Here is a 17,351-nt window from a genome sequence, read left to right on the forward strand (position 1 = left end):
ATCATGATGGCCTCTCATAAGAAAGTATGAATGATCAGTGCTCTAATCAACCAATATTTGGATAGCCAAAAGAAACTAGAACATGTTAGAATTACCAACAAAAACTAAATTAGCTCCTTTTTAAGTAATTAATACGGCTTCAATCACTAGAAATTTTAGCTAAATTGTAATATCAAGAACTAATTTGTATCTATCATAGAAAAAAACTAGTAATTTGTACCTCTCCTTCAAAACTTTCACAGAAACCCTCTCTCTCTTTGCTTAGTGTTAGGGATTATGTAATTGGCTAATCTTTTAACAAAACGCACTTTACTTGTAATTGGGTAAATTTATGATGTGTTTAGTACTTCAAGAAACAAGTGTTTAAGTTAAGTATTGAAGCCATGTAAGTCTGACCAAGAAACAAGTGAATGAAGTGTTGTTTTTTAAAACTCAACAGCAATCTCGACAGAAAGACTTCTATTGAGATTTAATGTTGAAGCTCGACAGAAGCTATATCTGTTAAGAATTACGAAATCAGATTTTCCAGATCTGATTACATGCATATTCCTATGTATTTGTGTAGAGTTTCTTTTCTCACAACCCTAAACATATATAAAGATCATTTTAAGGGCCGTCACAAAGTGATTCAAGAACAATACATGCATTGTGTGACCGAAAGTAGAGATTCCTCTAGTTCATCATTTTCTCTAAATAAGCTACTGCGTCTTTACGCCAATGGTTTTTTGACCAAGGAGCTTCCTGATTTTCATTGTTGATGAATTGAAAACTTTGTAGCTAACAATCTTCTTCAAATTGGTGGAGTTAGTCATGTACTGGGATCCGTGCATTATTGGTTAGTCATGTACTGAGATTCGTGCATTGAACGGAGAGATTGCCGTTACAATATAAGTCCAATTGGGTATTGGGGTATGGGTTTAACTGTAAGTTGATATTTTGGGATAGGCCAAAGAGTTTGGTAAGATTCCTTATACTTGTAACCACTTGTGATTGATAATAGTGGATTCTTGGGAATAGTGACCTTAAATTCACCCGATGAGGTTTTGCTTGTGGTTTTCCCCATTTGTAAACAAATCACCTGTGTCTAATTTATTTTTTGCTGCATTTAGTTATTTGGTGATTTGTTTGTGCCACCACGTCATTGCATGCAATTTGACTAATTAATTAATTTACAAGGGGTCAATTCATTTTAACCCAACACTTAGTCCAATTTTTTTTTTTTTTTTTTTTTTTAATGAGTAAATTTTGAGTCTCTTTGCTAAGACTGAAATTGAGTTAACATTTCTTTTTGTTTGTAGAGCACTTATTGGCACTAGGGAAAGCAAGAAATGTTATAAAACTGCAGTTTTGGAAATGAAAAACTACGGTATAAATTTATTTTAGGTAGAGGGCAATTGAAAAACTACCGTTTGTGTTTAAAGACCAATTATTTGGTTATTTTTCTATTGTCTTGAATCAGCTGAATGTGTTTGGCATTAGTCTAAATCTTAGAGTAGTGACTGGAATTTACCCAAACTAATAAAAGGCGCATTCGGTGCTTGTGCTCTCATAGCCTTTGATAAGCAAAAGGAAAGGAATTGATGGCAGCTACGCAAATGTTCTCCATTGGGTTAAGATAGAGAAGAAAAACCAGATAGATCATATAGATGTTCAAAAAAAAATTAACAAACCAATTGTTAAAAAAAAATCCATATACACTGAACTTACCACAATAGGTTATGAAATAAGAAAAATCCCAAATACATCAACCTACTACGATATTTTATTAATTTATTCACAAGCGAATCAGACAAACTTTGACTTTGAGACACGTTACTTTCAACTAATTTTGGTATCTAGATAAAGTTTTTTGCCAACAGCCAGAACAATTATTGTCTTAATCAGACAAATTTAAGGTCATTATAAAGAGTATAAAATCAATTTCAAATCTTCAGACTAAATACAGTAAGTCTCAACGAGCAGGTGGATAACAAATAGTTTGGAGTATGAATAACTGAATGGAGCTCATCAAGTTTGTTTTTGATTAACAGTCTTATATACATAACTTTGCATCACTATCTTTTTAGCTTACGCTCTGTTTGTTTTGGCAATAATGTTTTCAACAAAATGAGTTATTTTTCAATTTTTTTTTATAAAATTATTTTATTTTCCTATTTTTGGTAGTAACCTTAAATGAATTGAAAAACAATATTTTAATTTTCCTTATTTAGCTTACTGTGAGATAGAGTTCTTTTCTAAAAAAAAAAAAAAAATAGTGGAAAACAATCTTTACACAATGTTTCCCTTTGAGATAAGCCATACTTTTTTATATTAATCAAAGATAGTTCTCCTTTGACTCATTTTTTTTAATGCTACCAAACACTAAAAAACACGGAAAACTATCTTTATACAATCGATTTCATATTAAGACTAAAGTTATCTTTCACTCATTAATTTGTCATCATTCTATTATGTTCTTGATGGTTCGCACAAAAGTTTGTGCACAAATACAAAAATGTAATCCTTCTAGCTAAAAGCTTTGACATGTAAATGTAAAGTGCATATGTGCCAATTTGCCATGCATATACACAATGACACAATATTGAATTAAAATAAAGAATGAATTGAAATTACTTTCAATTTTATTATAAAAATTTTAGCAATTGACATATCATATACATCACCTCAATAATATCATAAATGAATTTTTAATTATATTTTATTTATATTTAAGAATTGATAAATCTAATTATAAGATATGTAATATCTTAAATATTAATTAGTCTTTTATTTTTAAGAGTTACAACAATGATGTAGGGCCTTTCTAGTCCTGATTCTCTTTATAAAGGAGAACAGTCAATGCTAATGCCACTAAATTAGAAGCTTTATTGACTTTAACATCATTCTTTAAGATAACACTAAAATGAACCAATATAATTTAGAAATGGGGGCTTCAGTTGCAACACATGCTAATCAAGAAAAAAGGCTTTTTAGAGTGTTTGAGAAACTTGGATTGGTAAGACTATAGCCCCCATCAACAACCAGGTTCATCCCACTCACATACTTAGACTCATCACTCCCCAAATACAACGCTGCCTCTGCAATATCTTCAGGTTCCAATACTACTCCCTTCAAGTTTGCACGCGATGAAACCACTTCCTCCACCTTATTTTTCTCCATCCCCATAGCTTTTATTACCATAGGAGTTCCAACTGTAAAGGGAGACACACAATTAACTCTTATTCCATACTGTCCCAACTCCACGCTTAAGTTCTTAGCCATTCCCACCACAGCATGCTTTGATGCCTTGTATGCATGTGAAGTATTACTGGCCATTAATGAAACTATACTTGAGGTGAAGAGAATGCTTCCTTTTTTAGTTGGAATCATAACCCTAGCAGCATGCTTGGCACCCAAGAAAGCACCGAAAACGTTGACATTCAAAACCCTTTTGAAATTTTCATTTTCTGATTCTAAAATTCCCGATTCAATGTTGCCTGTAATGCCAGCGTTGTTGAACATGATATCAAGCTTTCCATACTTGGTTACAGCCATGTCCACGGCCTTTTCAACATCAGATTCATTTGTTACATCACAATGGATGTAAGAGATGGAATCAGAGCCAATGTCTTTGCAGACTGAGTGGCCAAGCTTGTCTTGGACATCTGCTATTAGGACCTTTGCACCATGTCGAACAAAAAGCCTTGCAGTGCTTTCACCTATGCCACTTGCACCACCAGTTATTAATGCTGCCTTACCTTCTAATCTGCAAGGACAAAGAAATAAGGAAACTAAAATTCATTTGTCTAAACTCCTAGCTAGTTTTTAATATATTATAAATGATAGAAAGAATGTGAATTAGAGAACACAGAGTTTGTGAAAGGTTTGTTGCAATAATACCTTTTGGTGATGGGAGTTGCTGAAGAATTAGCACTCATCTTTTCCTTAAAATTTATGGGAGATCTCTGCCAAGCTGAAGATGTGAGTTACGTTTGTGAATGTCACCTTTATTGTTTGTAGATACTTTATAGTGGAGAGGTTCAAGTATATGCAGCTTAAACAAATTATAAAAAAAAAAATTAATAAGTAAACAGGAAGGAGAAAACAACAAAATCCTTACTTCTATGAAATTTCTTGCTATGTATTAAGATTCTAATTAGCAGGTAGCAGCCATTAGGCAAAGTCTTAGTTTTGGCTACATAAGTCATACACAAATGTAACTGTCTCGAAAGAGAGTTTACTAGAAACTTAACCCTTTTACTTTTTGACTTCCAAGGCAGCCATCAATGTTGAGGATGTAAACTTACGTGCACGCTATTATTATGTGTGGAAAGTTATATCCTCCTCTGCGTGAACAGTAGCTTTCACTGTGAATAAAGTGTTGGAAAAGTTATTCCAAAGTTGATTTATTGGGTGGATGTTGAGTGATGGCCGATGGGTGGGTATTGTCAACTAGTTTTGGCTACATAAGTCATACACAAATGTAACTGTCTTGAAAGAGAGTTTACTAGAAACTTAACCCTTTTACTTTTTGACTTCCAAGGCAGCCATCAATGTTGAGGATGTAAACTTACGTGCACGCTATTATTATGTGTGGAAAGTTATATCCTCCTCTGCGTGAACAGTAGCTTTCACTGTGAATAAAGTGTTGGAAAAGTTATTCCAAAGTTGATTTATTGGGTGGATGTTGAGTGATGGCCGATGGGTGGGTATTGTCAACAACTTTATCGTACTGCAAGTACCGTGACTGGAGGGTTAAGGTGTCATTTTACTTTTGTTGTTTCATTATCTTAATCTTAATTATAAGGGTCCTTATAAGGGGTGACTTTAGTGCAATTTTCATACTTCATTTTCATAAAATAAGAAAAAGTCTATACTGCATTATGCAAATTTTGGAATTATAATGTGTATCACTTTCCGTACTTTTCAAATGATAATAAATTTTTTTTGAACTATTTCCAAAGTCACAATCTAGCAAAGAAAAATAAGAAAAAAGTTTCTTTAAAAAAAATAATAAGTAATATCTACCACATAAGTGAGTTTCTCCAAAAAAAAAAAAAAAAAAAAAAGGAATGTGAATATTTACTTTTTTGTCTATAAAAATGAAGAAGATGATAATGATTTTGTTGTTTGAGATTTGTTTGTTTTGATTGAAAACATTATATAAAGATAGTTTTCGTATTTTTCAATGTTGGTCGCATAAATAAAAGAGTTGTTATTGCATACTCCAGGAGTATGCTCCCTCTCTCTCACAGAGAGGTGGGCCCCGTAGTGGGTGGAACCCATTCATCTGTGAGAGGAAGCAGGGACTATACAATTATTTTCCTCAAAAAAATAATAATAAATAAATAAAGGAAAACTATTTTTGGTTAACAGAAAAAGTATGGTTTACTTTAAAAGATTGTTTTCTAGCAATTTTTTTTTGGAAATAGACTCTTTCTCATAGCAAGCTAAAAATGGGAAGTTAGGAAAAGAAAGAGGATAGAAAAAATTTTAATTTCTCTCTTTTTTGTTTGGTTGGGAGTGAAAAAGTGAAGGGATAGAAAGAGTGAGTTTATATAAATTTACTCATATATTCTTGTTAAAAAACTAATGCCTAATTAAAACAGAAAAGTGACAAACAACCCAAAAAAAAAAAAAATACAGTCACCCAAATTTATTAAAAAAAATGTCTAGAAAAAAAAAATCATGTCTAAACAAAAAAAAAAAAAAAGAAGAAGAAGAAAAATAAAACAAACATTGTCATGCCCACGACCCTAAGAAATCAAAAGAAAAAAGGAAAAAATAAAAATAAAAAGAGAAAAAGGCAACGTCTAGGAAAGCAAAAGAAAAAAAAAAAAGAATGAGAAAAAAAAACTTATTAAAATTAGGATTGGAAAAAGAAAAAGAAAAAAAAAAGTAATGTACTGAAACTCATGTGCAACTTGCACATGGGCATTTTTGTCACTCACCCATCAGAATTCCCCCTCACCCAGTTTTCTCCCCATTTTAAGGAGAAAAAGTTTTGGTAGGCCTAGGAAGAAAATACCCAGGGCCTACCATCATTTTTCCCTATCCCCCTCCCAACCAAACACTTTTCAAAAAGTTTTCCCTTCTCATTCTCTCTCTCTCTCTTATTCTTTTTTTTTTTTTTTTTTTTTTTTTTTTTTTTTTTTCCATCCTCCCTAAAATCCACTCTAACAAGCATAGGAAAATGATATAGTTTTATAGAAAATATTTTTTGAAAAAATGACTTATTTTCTAGAAAATATTGTTGTTGAAATAAACAAAATAGTAAAAACAAAATGTACGTTTTTAGACTCCTTAAAATATAACCAGATTAACCTAGTTAATTAGTCAAGTGATTACTTAGTCAAAATATCAGATCTAGGTTAACTCAAATATATCATATCATTGTAAAGAGCAAAAAATAAAGAACATAATAATATGATAACCCAGAAAAACCAAATTGGTAAAAAACCTAGTGAGGATTTAACTTGGCTATCCTTAAGGTAAAACAAATCCACTATGAAAGAATTGAAGTTTACACAATAGCAACTTAGACCACTAACATCCTATTGCTACCTTGAGTAGGAAACTTACTATCACGACCACGTGACAGCTCCGAGTTCATGAACTACTTCTTTCTTGGATTCCTAACAAGCACAAGCACTCACGCTTGTATATCTTTAAGCTCTTGAACCTACAACTGAATTGATCACCAAGCTCTCGACATCAATCTTAAGATTGGAAACTCTAAGTGTATGTGAAGGCAAACATCTTTAGATCTCATAAGGGATTCACACACACAGCATAAAGAGCAACCTCAAAATTATGGCTAGGGTTTTCCCTTTTATACTTAAGGCAAAACATAAAACTTTACACATTAAACAAACTTGGGCTGAGTTGGAAATTTCTATAGAAAAACAATCTGCACAAGCTTCAATTAATTGAGTCTAATTCTTCATTGATTGAGTCAGGCAGATTTACATAGTAAATCCTACATTACACTTGATTCCAACTTTACACTTTAAACATACTTTGAGCAAGTCTAAAACAAGACTAAATGTTTTGATCATAGTTTGTCAACATTAAATGAAGTTCTAATACATTTAAACCTAAAATCTTAGAACCCAACAAACTCCCCCTTTGGCAATCCGTGACAAAACACAAACCAAACAAAGTGCTCAAAGTTTACAAAATGCAACCCATTACAAAAACATTGCCCAACACAACAAATTCAACCTAACTACTATCTATTAGTTGTAAGTGTAGACAGTAGCACGACTGAATCAATTTGTATATTCCTATAACACTTAACAAACACATATATGCATGTGTGGAAAATACAAGTAAAACAAAATAAATTCTTGATTTCACATAACATAAACTACAAGACATATATCATGAATAACCTCATAAATATAAATCAATAATCAATGTAGCTCAATGTGAAACAAGAAACAACACATCATAGTATCTCCCCCTATCATAGACAACTCAACTAAAACAAAATACATCATGAGCCAAAAAAAATAAATATATGATGAAGCACTTAGATACAATCTAAAACTCTACAGCTCCAAAACAACAAAAATCTCCCCCTATCAACAAAATCTCCTATCTATATGTACTCTCCCTTTTTGTGACGAATTGCCTAAGGGCAATCACTCATCATCAAAAGGGGGTGGTGGAGGTGACCGACTAAAACTCGCCAAATCTGCTTTCAAAGCCTGAAGCTCGATAAGCACGTCTACCAACAGCTGACCATGAGCCACCTGAACGGTCATGATAGTGTCCAAATCACGACAAATGCTGGAAACATCCGAAGTAGAAGGTGGAGGAGCAGTAGCAGCAGCAGTTAGATCGACATACGCATCAGTAACCGGATCACCTGAAGAAGAAGGAGGAGGAGGTGCACCAGAAGAGGAAGAATCGACTCTAGGGCGCTTAGAGCTAGCTCGCATCTAAGCAGCCCTCTACCTGAGAAAGGTGGGACCTATAGGAGCTATGATATGAATGGGCTTAGACGCCAGAAACTGCTTTAATTTTAAATGTAACAAAATCCTATGAATGAAAACAAGAAAGAAAAAAGCATGAGTAGTAGAACTACTTTTATGAACCTTAATCAAAGAATGAATGAAAAGATGAGGAAAACTCATAAGAGCATCTATGACAAGGGCATACAAAAATGCACATCTCTCCAAAGGAATAGTGTGCAAATGAGAGATAGGCCAAATGGAATGGCAAGAAATCTAGAAAAAGAGATAATGAATCTCGGTCAACTCGTGAGAGAAGATTTGAGGATTAGAACCCCACTGGATAGAAGTACTAGTAATAAATGACATAATATCATTAAGGGGTGGAGACTCATCGTAAGGATAAACAGCATGCTGGACTAGTGGCACACTAAGAGCATCAGCCACTACTGAAAAAGTAATGGTGTACTCTTCACCCCGTATCCAACTCTTCACTTGAGTGTTGGAATCATAGGAGTGGACTGAGAGGTTTAAGTAGAACTCTCTAATCAAGGCAGCCGGTGGGGGATGTGAAATGTCCAACAAAGGAAGCCAACCCCTACGCTCAAAGTTTCTTTGAATCTCACAATCTAACTCATCTAACAAAACCTTCCTCTCAACCCATACACTGAGAATGATGATGATGATGGCGATGACGATGATGCTTTTGATAATGATGATGGAGATGCTAACTCTACCGATGAGATGTTTACTTGACACTCTTACCCTTTGTCACTCGTGACAAAAAGGGGAAGTAGTTTTGGGATATGAAAGTAGTCATTCTTAAGGAGAGAGTTAGTATAGGACCATTTTGTTAGGGGGAGTGTTGGTATGAGGGATGTAGTGAGGATATTATGTATCTTTTCTTTTCTTTCTTTTTTAGATACATTGTTCTTGTACATTGGGTCTTGCGACCATTTTTACACATATATTGTATTTATCTTCTTTATGTGTTGATGTATGTTTTTTTCACCTACCTTTACATGTGTTATTTCTTTTCTTTCTTTATGCACGTGCTTCTTATACTTGTATGCAATCTATTATTTTTGTTTCATACAAAGATACCTTGATGAGTTTTACTTAAAGTGTTTCAGAAATACAGGTTGTCAAAGTCTACTTGCCATAAACTCTCTTCTTGCAAAATTTTTCAAGAGTTTGTGTTAGAATAGATTTTATTGTATGTAAAAAGTGACTATGAGTTGAGTGATTTATGACTTCTCTCATATGTTCATTTGTTTGTTGTGGTTTTATTACGGATTGTTAAAAGGAGAGATTATTAGGACATATGTGGTTCACTTGTTAAGAACATATGTCATTCTTTTATGTAATTGGCTAATCTTTTGACAAAACGCACTTTACTTGTAATTGGGTAGATCTAGGTGTTTTTATTACTTCAAGAAATTGTGTTTCAAGATTAAGTGTTAAAGTCATCAAGTCTGTCTAAGAAACAAGCTGAGAAGTGCAAGTTCATTAAAACTCGACAGCTAGCATGTGTCGAGATATAAGAAGCTGTTCAACCCGTGTGCTTGACACCTGCTCGACACCTCCTATCTATCAAGGTTTAAGAATTTTAGAATTAAGATCTGATTTTCTTGGAATCCGTGTTTATGTGTTTGAGCCTTCTTCTCTCCTAACCCTAGATATATAAAATGATTGTTTTAAGGGTTGTCGAAGTGTTCACAAGTTGCATAAGTATTGAGCAAAGTCTGTTCAAGCAAATTATGACCAGAGACAAAGTTTGCCCTAGTTCATCATTCTTGAAGAAGTTGTTGTATATGTGTACCATAGGGTTTTGTGACCAAGCATCTTCTTGATCTTCATCATGGGGATGAACTGAAGAACTTTGCAGCCAACAACCTTCTCTAGTTGGTGATTGAATTCGCGTACTGGGATCCGCGCATTGGTTAGTCACGTACTTGGGAGTCGTGGAGAAATTGTTACTACAGAACAAGTCCAATTGGATATTGGGATAAGGGTTCAACTGTAAGTTAGTGTAAGGTACTGGGATTCCTTTACTTGTAATCGCTTGTTGTGATAATAGTAGAATTTCGGGAGTGATGACCTTAAAATCACCCAGTGTGGTTTTTGCCGTGTAGGTTTTCCACATTCGTAAATAAATCACCATGTCAAATTTATTTTCTGTTGCACTTAGTTTAATTTGTAATTTGTTTGTGCTATAACGCACTTTGTATGATAATTTGATTAATTAATAACTTGACTAATTAATCAATTAATCTAAATCACAAGGGGTCAATATGTTTTTGGCCTATCAAGAAGTATTTTTTTTTTTTTAATTAGACTTGAACATCACTCTTAAGATAACACAAAAATGAACCAACAAAGGCTTTTTAGAGCGTTTGAAAAAATTGGATTGGTAAGACTATAGCCCCCATCAACAACCAGGTTCATCCCACTCACATACTTTGACTCATCACTCCCCAAATATAACGCTGCCTCTGCAATATCTTCAGGTTCCAATACTACTCCCTTTAAGTTTGCACACGATGAAACCACTTCCTCCACCTTAGTTTTCTCCATCCCTATACCTTTTAATACCATAGGAGTTCCAACTGCAAAGGGAGACACACAATTTACTCTTATTCCATACTGTCCCAACTCCACGCCCAAGTTCTTAGCCATTCCCACCACAGCATGCTTTGATGCCACATATGCATGTGAAACATCATTGGCCATTACTGAAACTATACTTGAGGTGAAGAGAATGCTTCCTTTTTTAGTTGGAATCATAACCCTAGCAGCATGTTTGGCACCCAAGAAAGCGCCGAAAACGTTGACATTCAAAACCCTTTTGAAATCTTCATTTTCTGATTCTAAAATTTGTGTTTCAATGTTGCCTGAAATGCCAGCATTGTTGAACATGATATCAAGCTTTCCATACTTGGTTACAGCCATGTCCACGGCCTTTTCGACATCAGATTCATTTGTTACATCACAATGGATGTATGAGATGGAATCAGAGCCGATGTCTTTGCAGACTGAGTGGCCAAGCTCGTCTTGGACATCTGCTATTAGGACCTTTGCACCATGTCGAACAAAAAGCCTTGCAGTGCTCTCACCTATACCACTTGCACCACCGGTTATTAATGCTACCTTACCTTCTAATCTGCAAGGACAAAGAAATAAGGAAACTAAAATTTATTAGTCTCCTATCTAGTTTTTAATATATTATAAAAGATAGATAGAATGTGAATTAGAGAACACAGAGTTTGTGAAAGGTTTGTTGTAATAATACCTTTTGGTGATGGGAGTTGCTGAAGAATTAGCACTCATCTTTTCCTTAAAATTTATGGGAGATCTCTACCAAATTGAAGATGTGAGTTACGTTAGTGAATGTCCCCTTTATTGTTCGTAGATAATTTATAGGGGAGAGGTTCAAGTATATGAAGTTTCTTGCTATGTATTAAGATTCTACTTAGCAGGTAGCAGCCATTAGGAAAGTCTTAGTTTTGACTACATAAATCATACCTAAAAGTTAGAAATTTGACCCTTGTAATTTTTGACTTCCAAGGCAGCCATCAAAGTTGACGATGTAAAACTAACGTGCTATTATTGTGTGGAAAGTTACGCCCTTCTCTGCGTGCTTCAACGTAGGGGCTTGTCCATATTTCCCGCACATGTTTTCCTCCTACAAAGGAGGGTTAGGAGTGCCATTTTCACTAATTAACAAGATGATATGCTGATTTAGGACTACAGCCTTTTCGCGAGTTTTGCCGCATTCTTTCATCAGTGAGAACACAAAATCTTTGGTCCATAGGGATGGCTTTCATACCTGTAAGAGATTTATTGGAATAAAGGATACATGACTCACATTAACCATTTCCCAAAACCATCAAATCCTAGAAGTCTGAACTTATTCCAAATAGACTAATCTCCTCTCAAGTGCACACCCCAGGCGACTCCCCAAATGTAGCTATTTTTCTTGATCTGTAACAAAAGGAAGAAACTAGCAGGGGGCGAGTTTGACATTTCAGTATGTAATCAAATCCTTTACTAAGAAAAAAATATAAATAAAATTTCCAATTATTGTAAAGTCTTATATATAGGCCTTGAAATTTTCATTTCAGTAAAATCAACAATTTTTCAGTGAAGTCATAAAAACAATTTTTCAGTGAGAAGACAATTTATTATTATTATTATTTTTTAATTCAGAAGAATATACATATATACTAAGTTCATATACTATCAATGCATCTATGATCATGCTCTATCTTGGGACTATGGCCGAAATCAAGCATCAGTATCAATTTGTGCTTGTGAGTTGCATGTGTATTGTATTAGGGTAAAAATACTATTTTGGTCTATACATTTTGGAGTTACAGTTAATTTGATATTTGTTTATTATCAGAAAATGCTTATGTGGCAAACGGATGCCAAGTTGACACACTTGAAGCTTACATGGCAAGTAAAATAATAATAATAATTTAATTAACATTAAAAAAATTGCCACTTGGAAAACAAAAATAAAAAACACAAAAATTAATTTCTTTCCAAACAAACACTTAAAAAAGCTTGGTATTTTCTTTCTTTCCCCTTGATGGAAAATCCAAGAGACCGATAATACCCATCTGCAAGATTGTCAGAATTGGGATCTTATGTAGGATCGTAGATCGTAGAATTAGATTATGGATCATAAGATCCTACATTATTTGAGAAAAAAACAAAAAATACACATTGGTATGTTAAAAAATCACATAAATTATACATTCGTTCATAAAAAATCAAAAATTTGCATTCATTTAATGTAATTACCATACATCACTATATCCATTTGTAAGTATTATTTAAAGAGGCCAAAATCTCAAAACGTGACACTCTGTTGAGATGTTATTTTTATTTGAGTCCAACTGAGCCTTCTGTAAAGTTAAAGAAGATTACAAAAAATTAGGATCAATTGAGATCGTCAGAATTGTACGATCCTACCAATCCTAAACGATCACAAAGATCCTTAAAAGATTCGATCGTTTTGGGCAAGTGGGATCGCAAAATCGTAGAATCGTAGGATCCAGATTAGGATTTTGACAACCATGCCCATCTGCATTTTTATCTTCTTTATCATCATTTTAGTCTTCGTTAACACCCTTTCTCACATATTGGCAAATGTAAAACACAACCACTTCCACACCATTACACCCAATCTCCACAGAAGCAAGATAACATGCAAACCATCAAATATCACATACTCTTCAAATTTTCAATAAGACCCAAAGAAAATTCAAACCCAAATCCAAACCCATGTACCCACATATTTTGACCAACAAAGGAGATTGTTTGTTTGTTTAGACCCTTGAACACTCAAATTGTTTAACCTAATTAATTAACTAAGTTAACACTTAGGTTTATTGTTCAGCAGGGGTGGCGTTATGTGCTGGCTAGTCGGTTCAAATGAACCCCCTGACCTGGCAATTATTTATTTATTTATTTATAAATTTTCTTACAAAAATTGTTTTGAATCCCCTAAAATAAATATTTGAACACCTTGACCATAAATTTTGTTAAATTTAGCTAAAATAAACTTGAATATGATCATTTTAATGCTATTTTTTTAATAGAGGGTAAGTGACAAGTTGTAACTAGTTTTTATTTTGACCCACAATTGACATCACTTTTTTACCTTTTTTGCTAATAGATCACTTTTTTTTACGTACCTTTAACAACTTGCCACCTATATTTTGTTGTGAAATTTTTGTGCAAGTGTTGTGTCAACAACACTACTCTTAAAATATTTAATTTTATAATAAAGAAAAAAATGTTTCAAATTTTTGTTCATTTGTTAAAAAGTAATAAACCTTCTATCTGGGACTCTGGCTTACTTTTTTGTTGACAACAAAATGAAGTTTTTTTTTCTCTGCACTTTTCTTTTTCATCAGGAAAAAATTACACTATTGTTCCAACCAATTGATTTATATTTATATTTGTGATTTCTTTCTTCATTCTCTCTATCTCTCTTTCTCCAATCTATGTTTTCTTAGCTTTTATCTTTGTTTGATCAAGTAGTTTTCTTAGCTTTATCTTTGTTTGCTCCAATTCTAAGAGAGTGACCATGTGTATTATTAAAAAACTGTACACTTCAAAAGCAAAAATTTATATCAGTTAATTTTTTTTCTTAGTTCACATTTACTCCAAGTCCCACTCCTAGGTTTTTCATTATTCTTCTTTATCATATATTTTTATTTAATTAATATTACATATAAATATAATAAGTTATTATGCATTCAATGGTTGCTGTCTTACTGATCTTTAAATTATAAATAAATTTTTTAGACTATTACACAAAATGGTTGTATTGTATACTAAATTGTATATAATATGGAAGCTGTATATACCAAAAAAATAAAAATAAAAAAATAATCATTTTATTTTTTAATTGCCTCCATGACAATTGACAAATTCCTAGCTTCGCCACTACCGACCCCCCTAGAAAAAAAAAATCTTGGAGTCGCCACTGTTGTTCAAATCTAGGTTAAATAGAAATAAATCATATCATATAGTGTGGAAAAATAAATAAGACAACGATATGATTACTCAGGAAAACCAATAAAACTATCCAGTTTCAAGGTAAAAAACCTGGGGAGGATTTGACCTAGCTATCCTCAAGGTAAACAAATCCACTAATAGAGAATTGAAGTTTTTACAAAATATTTAACCCTAAATCTATTACTATCTCCAGTAGTAACTTACTGACACGACCACGTGCAAGCTCCGAATCCATGGACTCTTCTCTTTTGGATTTGCAGCCCACAAGCTCCCACACTTATAACTTTGAGATCTCAATCAAAGATTTTAGATCACCATTTGTTGATCTTGCAATAGCAACTAAATTCTACTAGCACTTGACTATAGATCTTGTTCCGATAGATACTTGTGGAGTTAGAAGGTACAAAAACCTCTCAAATCTCATAGGAGTAACTCATAAGTCTTCCAAGAGTCTTCAAAACATAGTTAGGGTTTTCCTTTTACACTTAGGAGTGTTGGATTGAAATATTTCATGGGCTTGGGCCTGATTTAAAATTTTACAGAAACTGCTTTACTGTGATTTTCGATTGTTCGAGCCTATTCTTTAATCAGTCAAACTTCACTGAATTTCAATTTTTTTTCCAGCAACTTGAATGTTCTTGAGACTTGACTTGAATCACCTCGAGCAATATCTAACACCTATTCTATACATGTTTTTATTCTTGGTTTAACATAAACAAATTAGGACTCTAAACATTTAATCCTAAATCTTTAGAACCTAACAAAGATAGGAAGCCAAATGAAACTCAAAATCCTATCAGAAAATTTTGGCTTGGACAAGTATAGAAAAACGAAAATCACTCCTTTATTCTAGTTTTGGTTAACCCAAGAACAAGAATAAAGAAAAAAGTTTCAAGACCCAATCTTCATCTATTGATTCACGGATAAGAGTAGAAAGATAAAAATTTAGTATTTGTTTGGAAATAAATTGATTTTTGTGTTTTTTATTTTTGTTTTCCATTTAGACGCTTATGTGGAAATTTTTAAAATGTTAATTAAAAATTATTATTATCAGTAAGCTTTAAGTGTGCCAACTTGTCATCTATTTGCCATGTTAGCATTTTCCATAAGTGAGTTAATGGTAGAGACTAAATTGATTGTAACTTGAAAATAGTAGAGACCAAATTGACTTTAAACCCAAAATGTAGGGACCAAAATGGTATTTTTGCCTTATATTAAATTGGGTTTATTTTACTAAATGGGTCGACCCTAACCTGATCCATTTAATAATAATGTCCAAACCCTTTAACTCTAACACGGTATGTTTATTAAGTAAGTTGACACGACAAAACTCACGTAGCACATTTAATAAACATGTTGAATCAGTAATTCAAAAGGATGCTAAGGTTGAAGAGAATGTGAATTATAAGATAAGAGAATGTGGGCAAGTGCATAGGGAGTAATATGTGATAGTTACCGAATAAATTAAAGGAAGAGTTTTAGAAGACTATTATAAGACCAACTTTACTATATAGTATTGCATGTTGGACTAGTAAGAAACAAATATCATCATAAAATGAGTGTAATTGAAATGCAAATATTAAGATAGATAAGTGAAAATTTACAAAAATGAAAAAAAAAAAAAAAAAGATTAAAGATAAGGGGTGCAGGGACAGAGCCATTGTTGGGCTAGCCCTAATTTTTTTTTTAAAAAAATTATTATATATGTCTATACTAGTTTTAGTAATTTTATTTTATAAAATTACATTTTACTCCCCTTAAACAATATCATTGATTTTTTTAAGAGTAATGCTATACTCACAAACTTTTTTATAAACTATTTTAGTAGCAAATTCTTATTGGTTCACATATGGGCCTACTATTTACATCATTTTTTAACCTACTAATAACCACTTATTGCCTCAATGATTTATAAAAAAATTTGTAACTCTAGCATTTTCCTCATTTTAGTGACCATAAAAAAAAAATATAGATCTAAAATCTAAAACAAAATATACAAGCCAAAAAAAAAAAAAAAAAAGCTCAACAACAAAAATTACCAATAGTAAAACTAAAACAAATTAAGTCCAATCAACTAGTTTTATTCAAAATAAACAACCATACCCTTAAAAAAATTCTAAAAAAAATAATTTTGTTCTTACCCACCCAAAAAAAAAAAAAAAACTCAGCGGTTAAGTAGTAGTAGAGTCAGGGGTTAAAACTACTGTACACAGCCAATAGTAAAACTGCTCCCCCTAACTCAAATTTCTGATTCCGTCCCTGAAGGGTGGATGTTATTGACGAAAAGATGAGAGAGAGTCACTTGAATGGTTGCTCATGTGCCAAGGAGATTGATTAACGTACTAGTGAGAAAAATGATAAATTGGTTCAAGATTCAAGTCAAGAGAACGAAAATTGGTAGAGAAAGACAAAAATTAAGAAAAAAAATTCCTAACATAAGTTAAAAAAAAAAAAATGACGTGTTAATTAAGTAAGGTGGTAATAAAAAATGATTTTGGATAATATAGAATTTTGAAGAAAAATACATGTGAATGACCTGATTACGTACAATCTGCCTACGATATGATTTTTATTAATTTATTACAAGCGAATTAGATAAATCTTGAGACAAATTCTGTGATCGTGGGAAGGTAGGGTCGGTGATGGAGAGGTGGCGGAGTTGGTGAATGGTGATACCAAAAAAAAAAAAAAAAAAAAAGGAAAAAAAGAAAAAAAAAAAGACATTTCTTTCAACTAGTTTTGGCACATGAATAAAGTTTTTGCCATGGTAAAGGACACAGCCAAAACAATTACTGTCTTAATCAATTATTGTTTAAAAATGATTTAAATGATTTCTTAACAAAATTTTGTTTGAATAATTTAATAAGTTATGTTATATAT

At 32.7% G+C, this 17,351-nt stretch overlaps 2 protein-coding genes across 2 annotated transcripts; both read right to left on the reverse strand.

The window, feature by feature from the left end:
- Positions 1–2,743: 2,743 nt before the first annotated feature.
- Positions 2,744–4,059, reverse strand: LOC112019335 (short chain aldehyde dehydrogenase 1). The gene is made up of 2 exons (XM_024051864.2): positions 3,880–4,059; positions 2,744–3,745 (listed from the first exon to the last, which is right to left on the reverse strand). Exons 1-2 carry the CDS (start codon positions 3,915–3,917, stop codon positions 2,953–2,955), a joined length of 831 nt encoding a protein of 276 aa, XP_023907632.1. The 5' UTR covers positions 3,918–4,059; the 3' UTR covers positions 2,744–2,952.
- A 6,045-nt stretch (positions 4,060–10,104) lies between these two features.
- LOC112019339 (short chain aldehyde dehydrogenase 1-like) lies at positions 10,105–11,341 on the reverse strand. The gene is made up of 2 exons (XM_024051868.2): positions 11,230–11,341; positions 10,105–11,100 (listed from the first exon to the last, which is right to left on the reverse strand). Exons 1-2 carry the CDS (start codon positions 11,265–11,267, stop codon positions 10,290–10,292), a joined length of 849 nt encoding a protein of 282 aa, XP_023907636.1. The 5' UTR covers positions 11,268–11,341; the 3' UTR covers positions 10,105–10,289.
- Positions 11,342–17,351: the final 6,010 nt, after the last annotated feature.

Source organism: Quercus suber, unplaced genomic scaffold (genome assembly GCF_002906115.3).
Source record: "Quercus suber isolate HL8 unplaced genomic scaffold, Cork oak 2.0 scaffold_94, whole genome shotgun sequence".
NCBI classification, from domain to species: Eukaryota; Viridiplantae; Streptophyta; class Magnoliopsida; order Fagales; family Fagaceae; genus Quercus; species Quercus suber.

What these genes read in the sequence shown, in the direction of transcription:
- LOC112019335 (XM_024051864.2), bottom strand. Translation starts at nt 3,917, where the DNA reads ATGAGTGCTAATTCTTCAGCAACTCCCATCACCAAAAG. An exon ending in GCAACTCCCATCACCAAAAG is followed by an intron (nt 3,746 to 3,879) that starts GTATTATTGCAA and finishes TTGTCCTTGCAG; the next exon opens with ATTAGAAGGTAAGGCAGCAT.
- LOC112019339 (XM_024051868.2), bottom strand. Translation starts at nt 11,267, where the DNA reads ATGAGTGCTAATTCTTCAGCAACTCCCATCACCAAAAG. An exon ending in GCAACTCCCATCACCAAAAG is followed by an intron (nt 11,101 to 11,229) that starts GTATTATTACAA and finishes TTGTCCTTGCAG; the next exon opens with ATTAGAAGGTAAGGTAGCAT.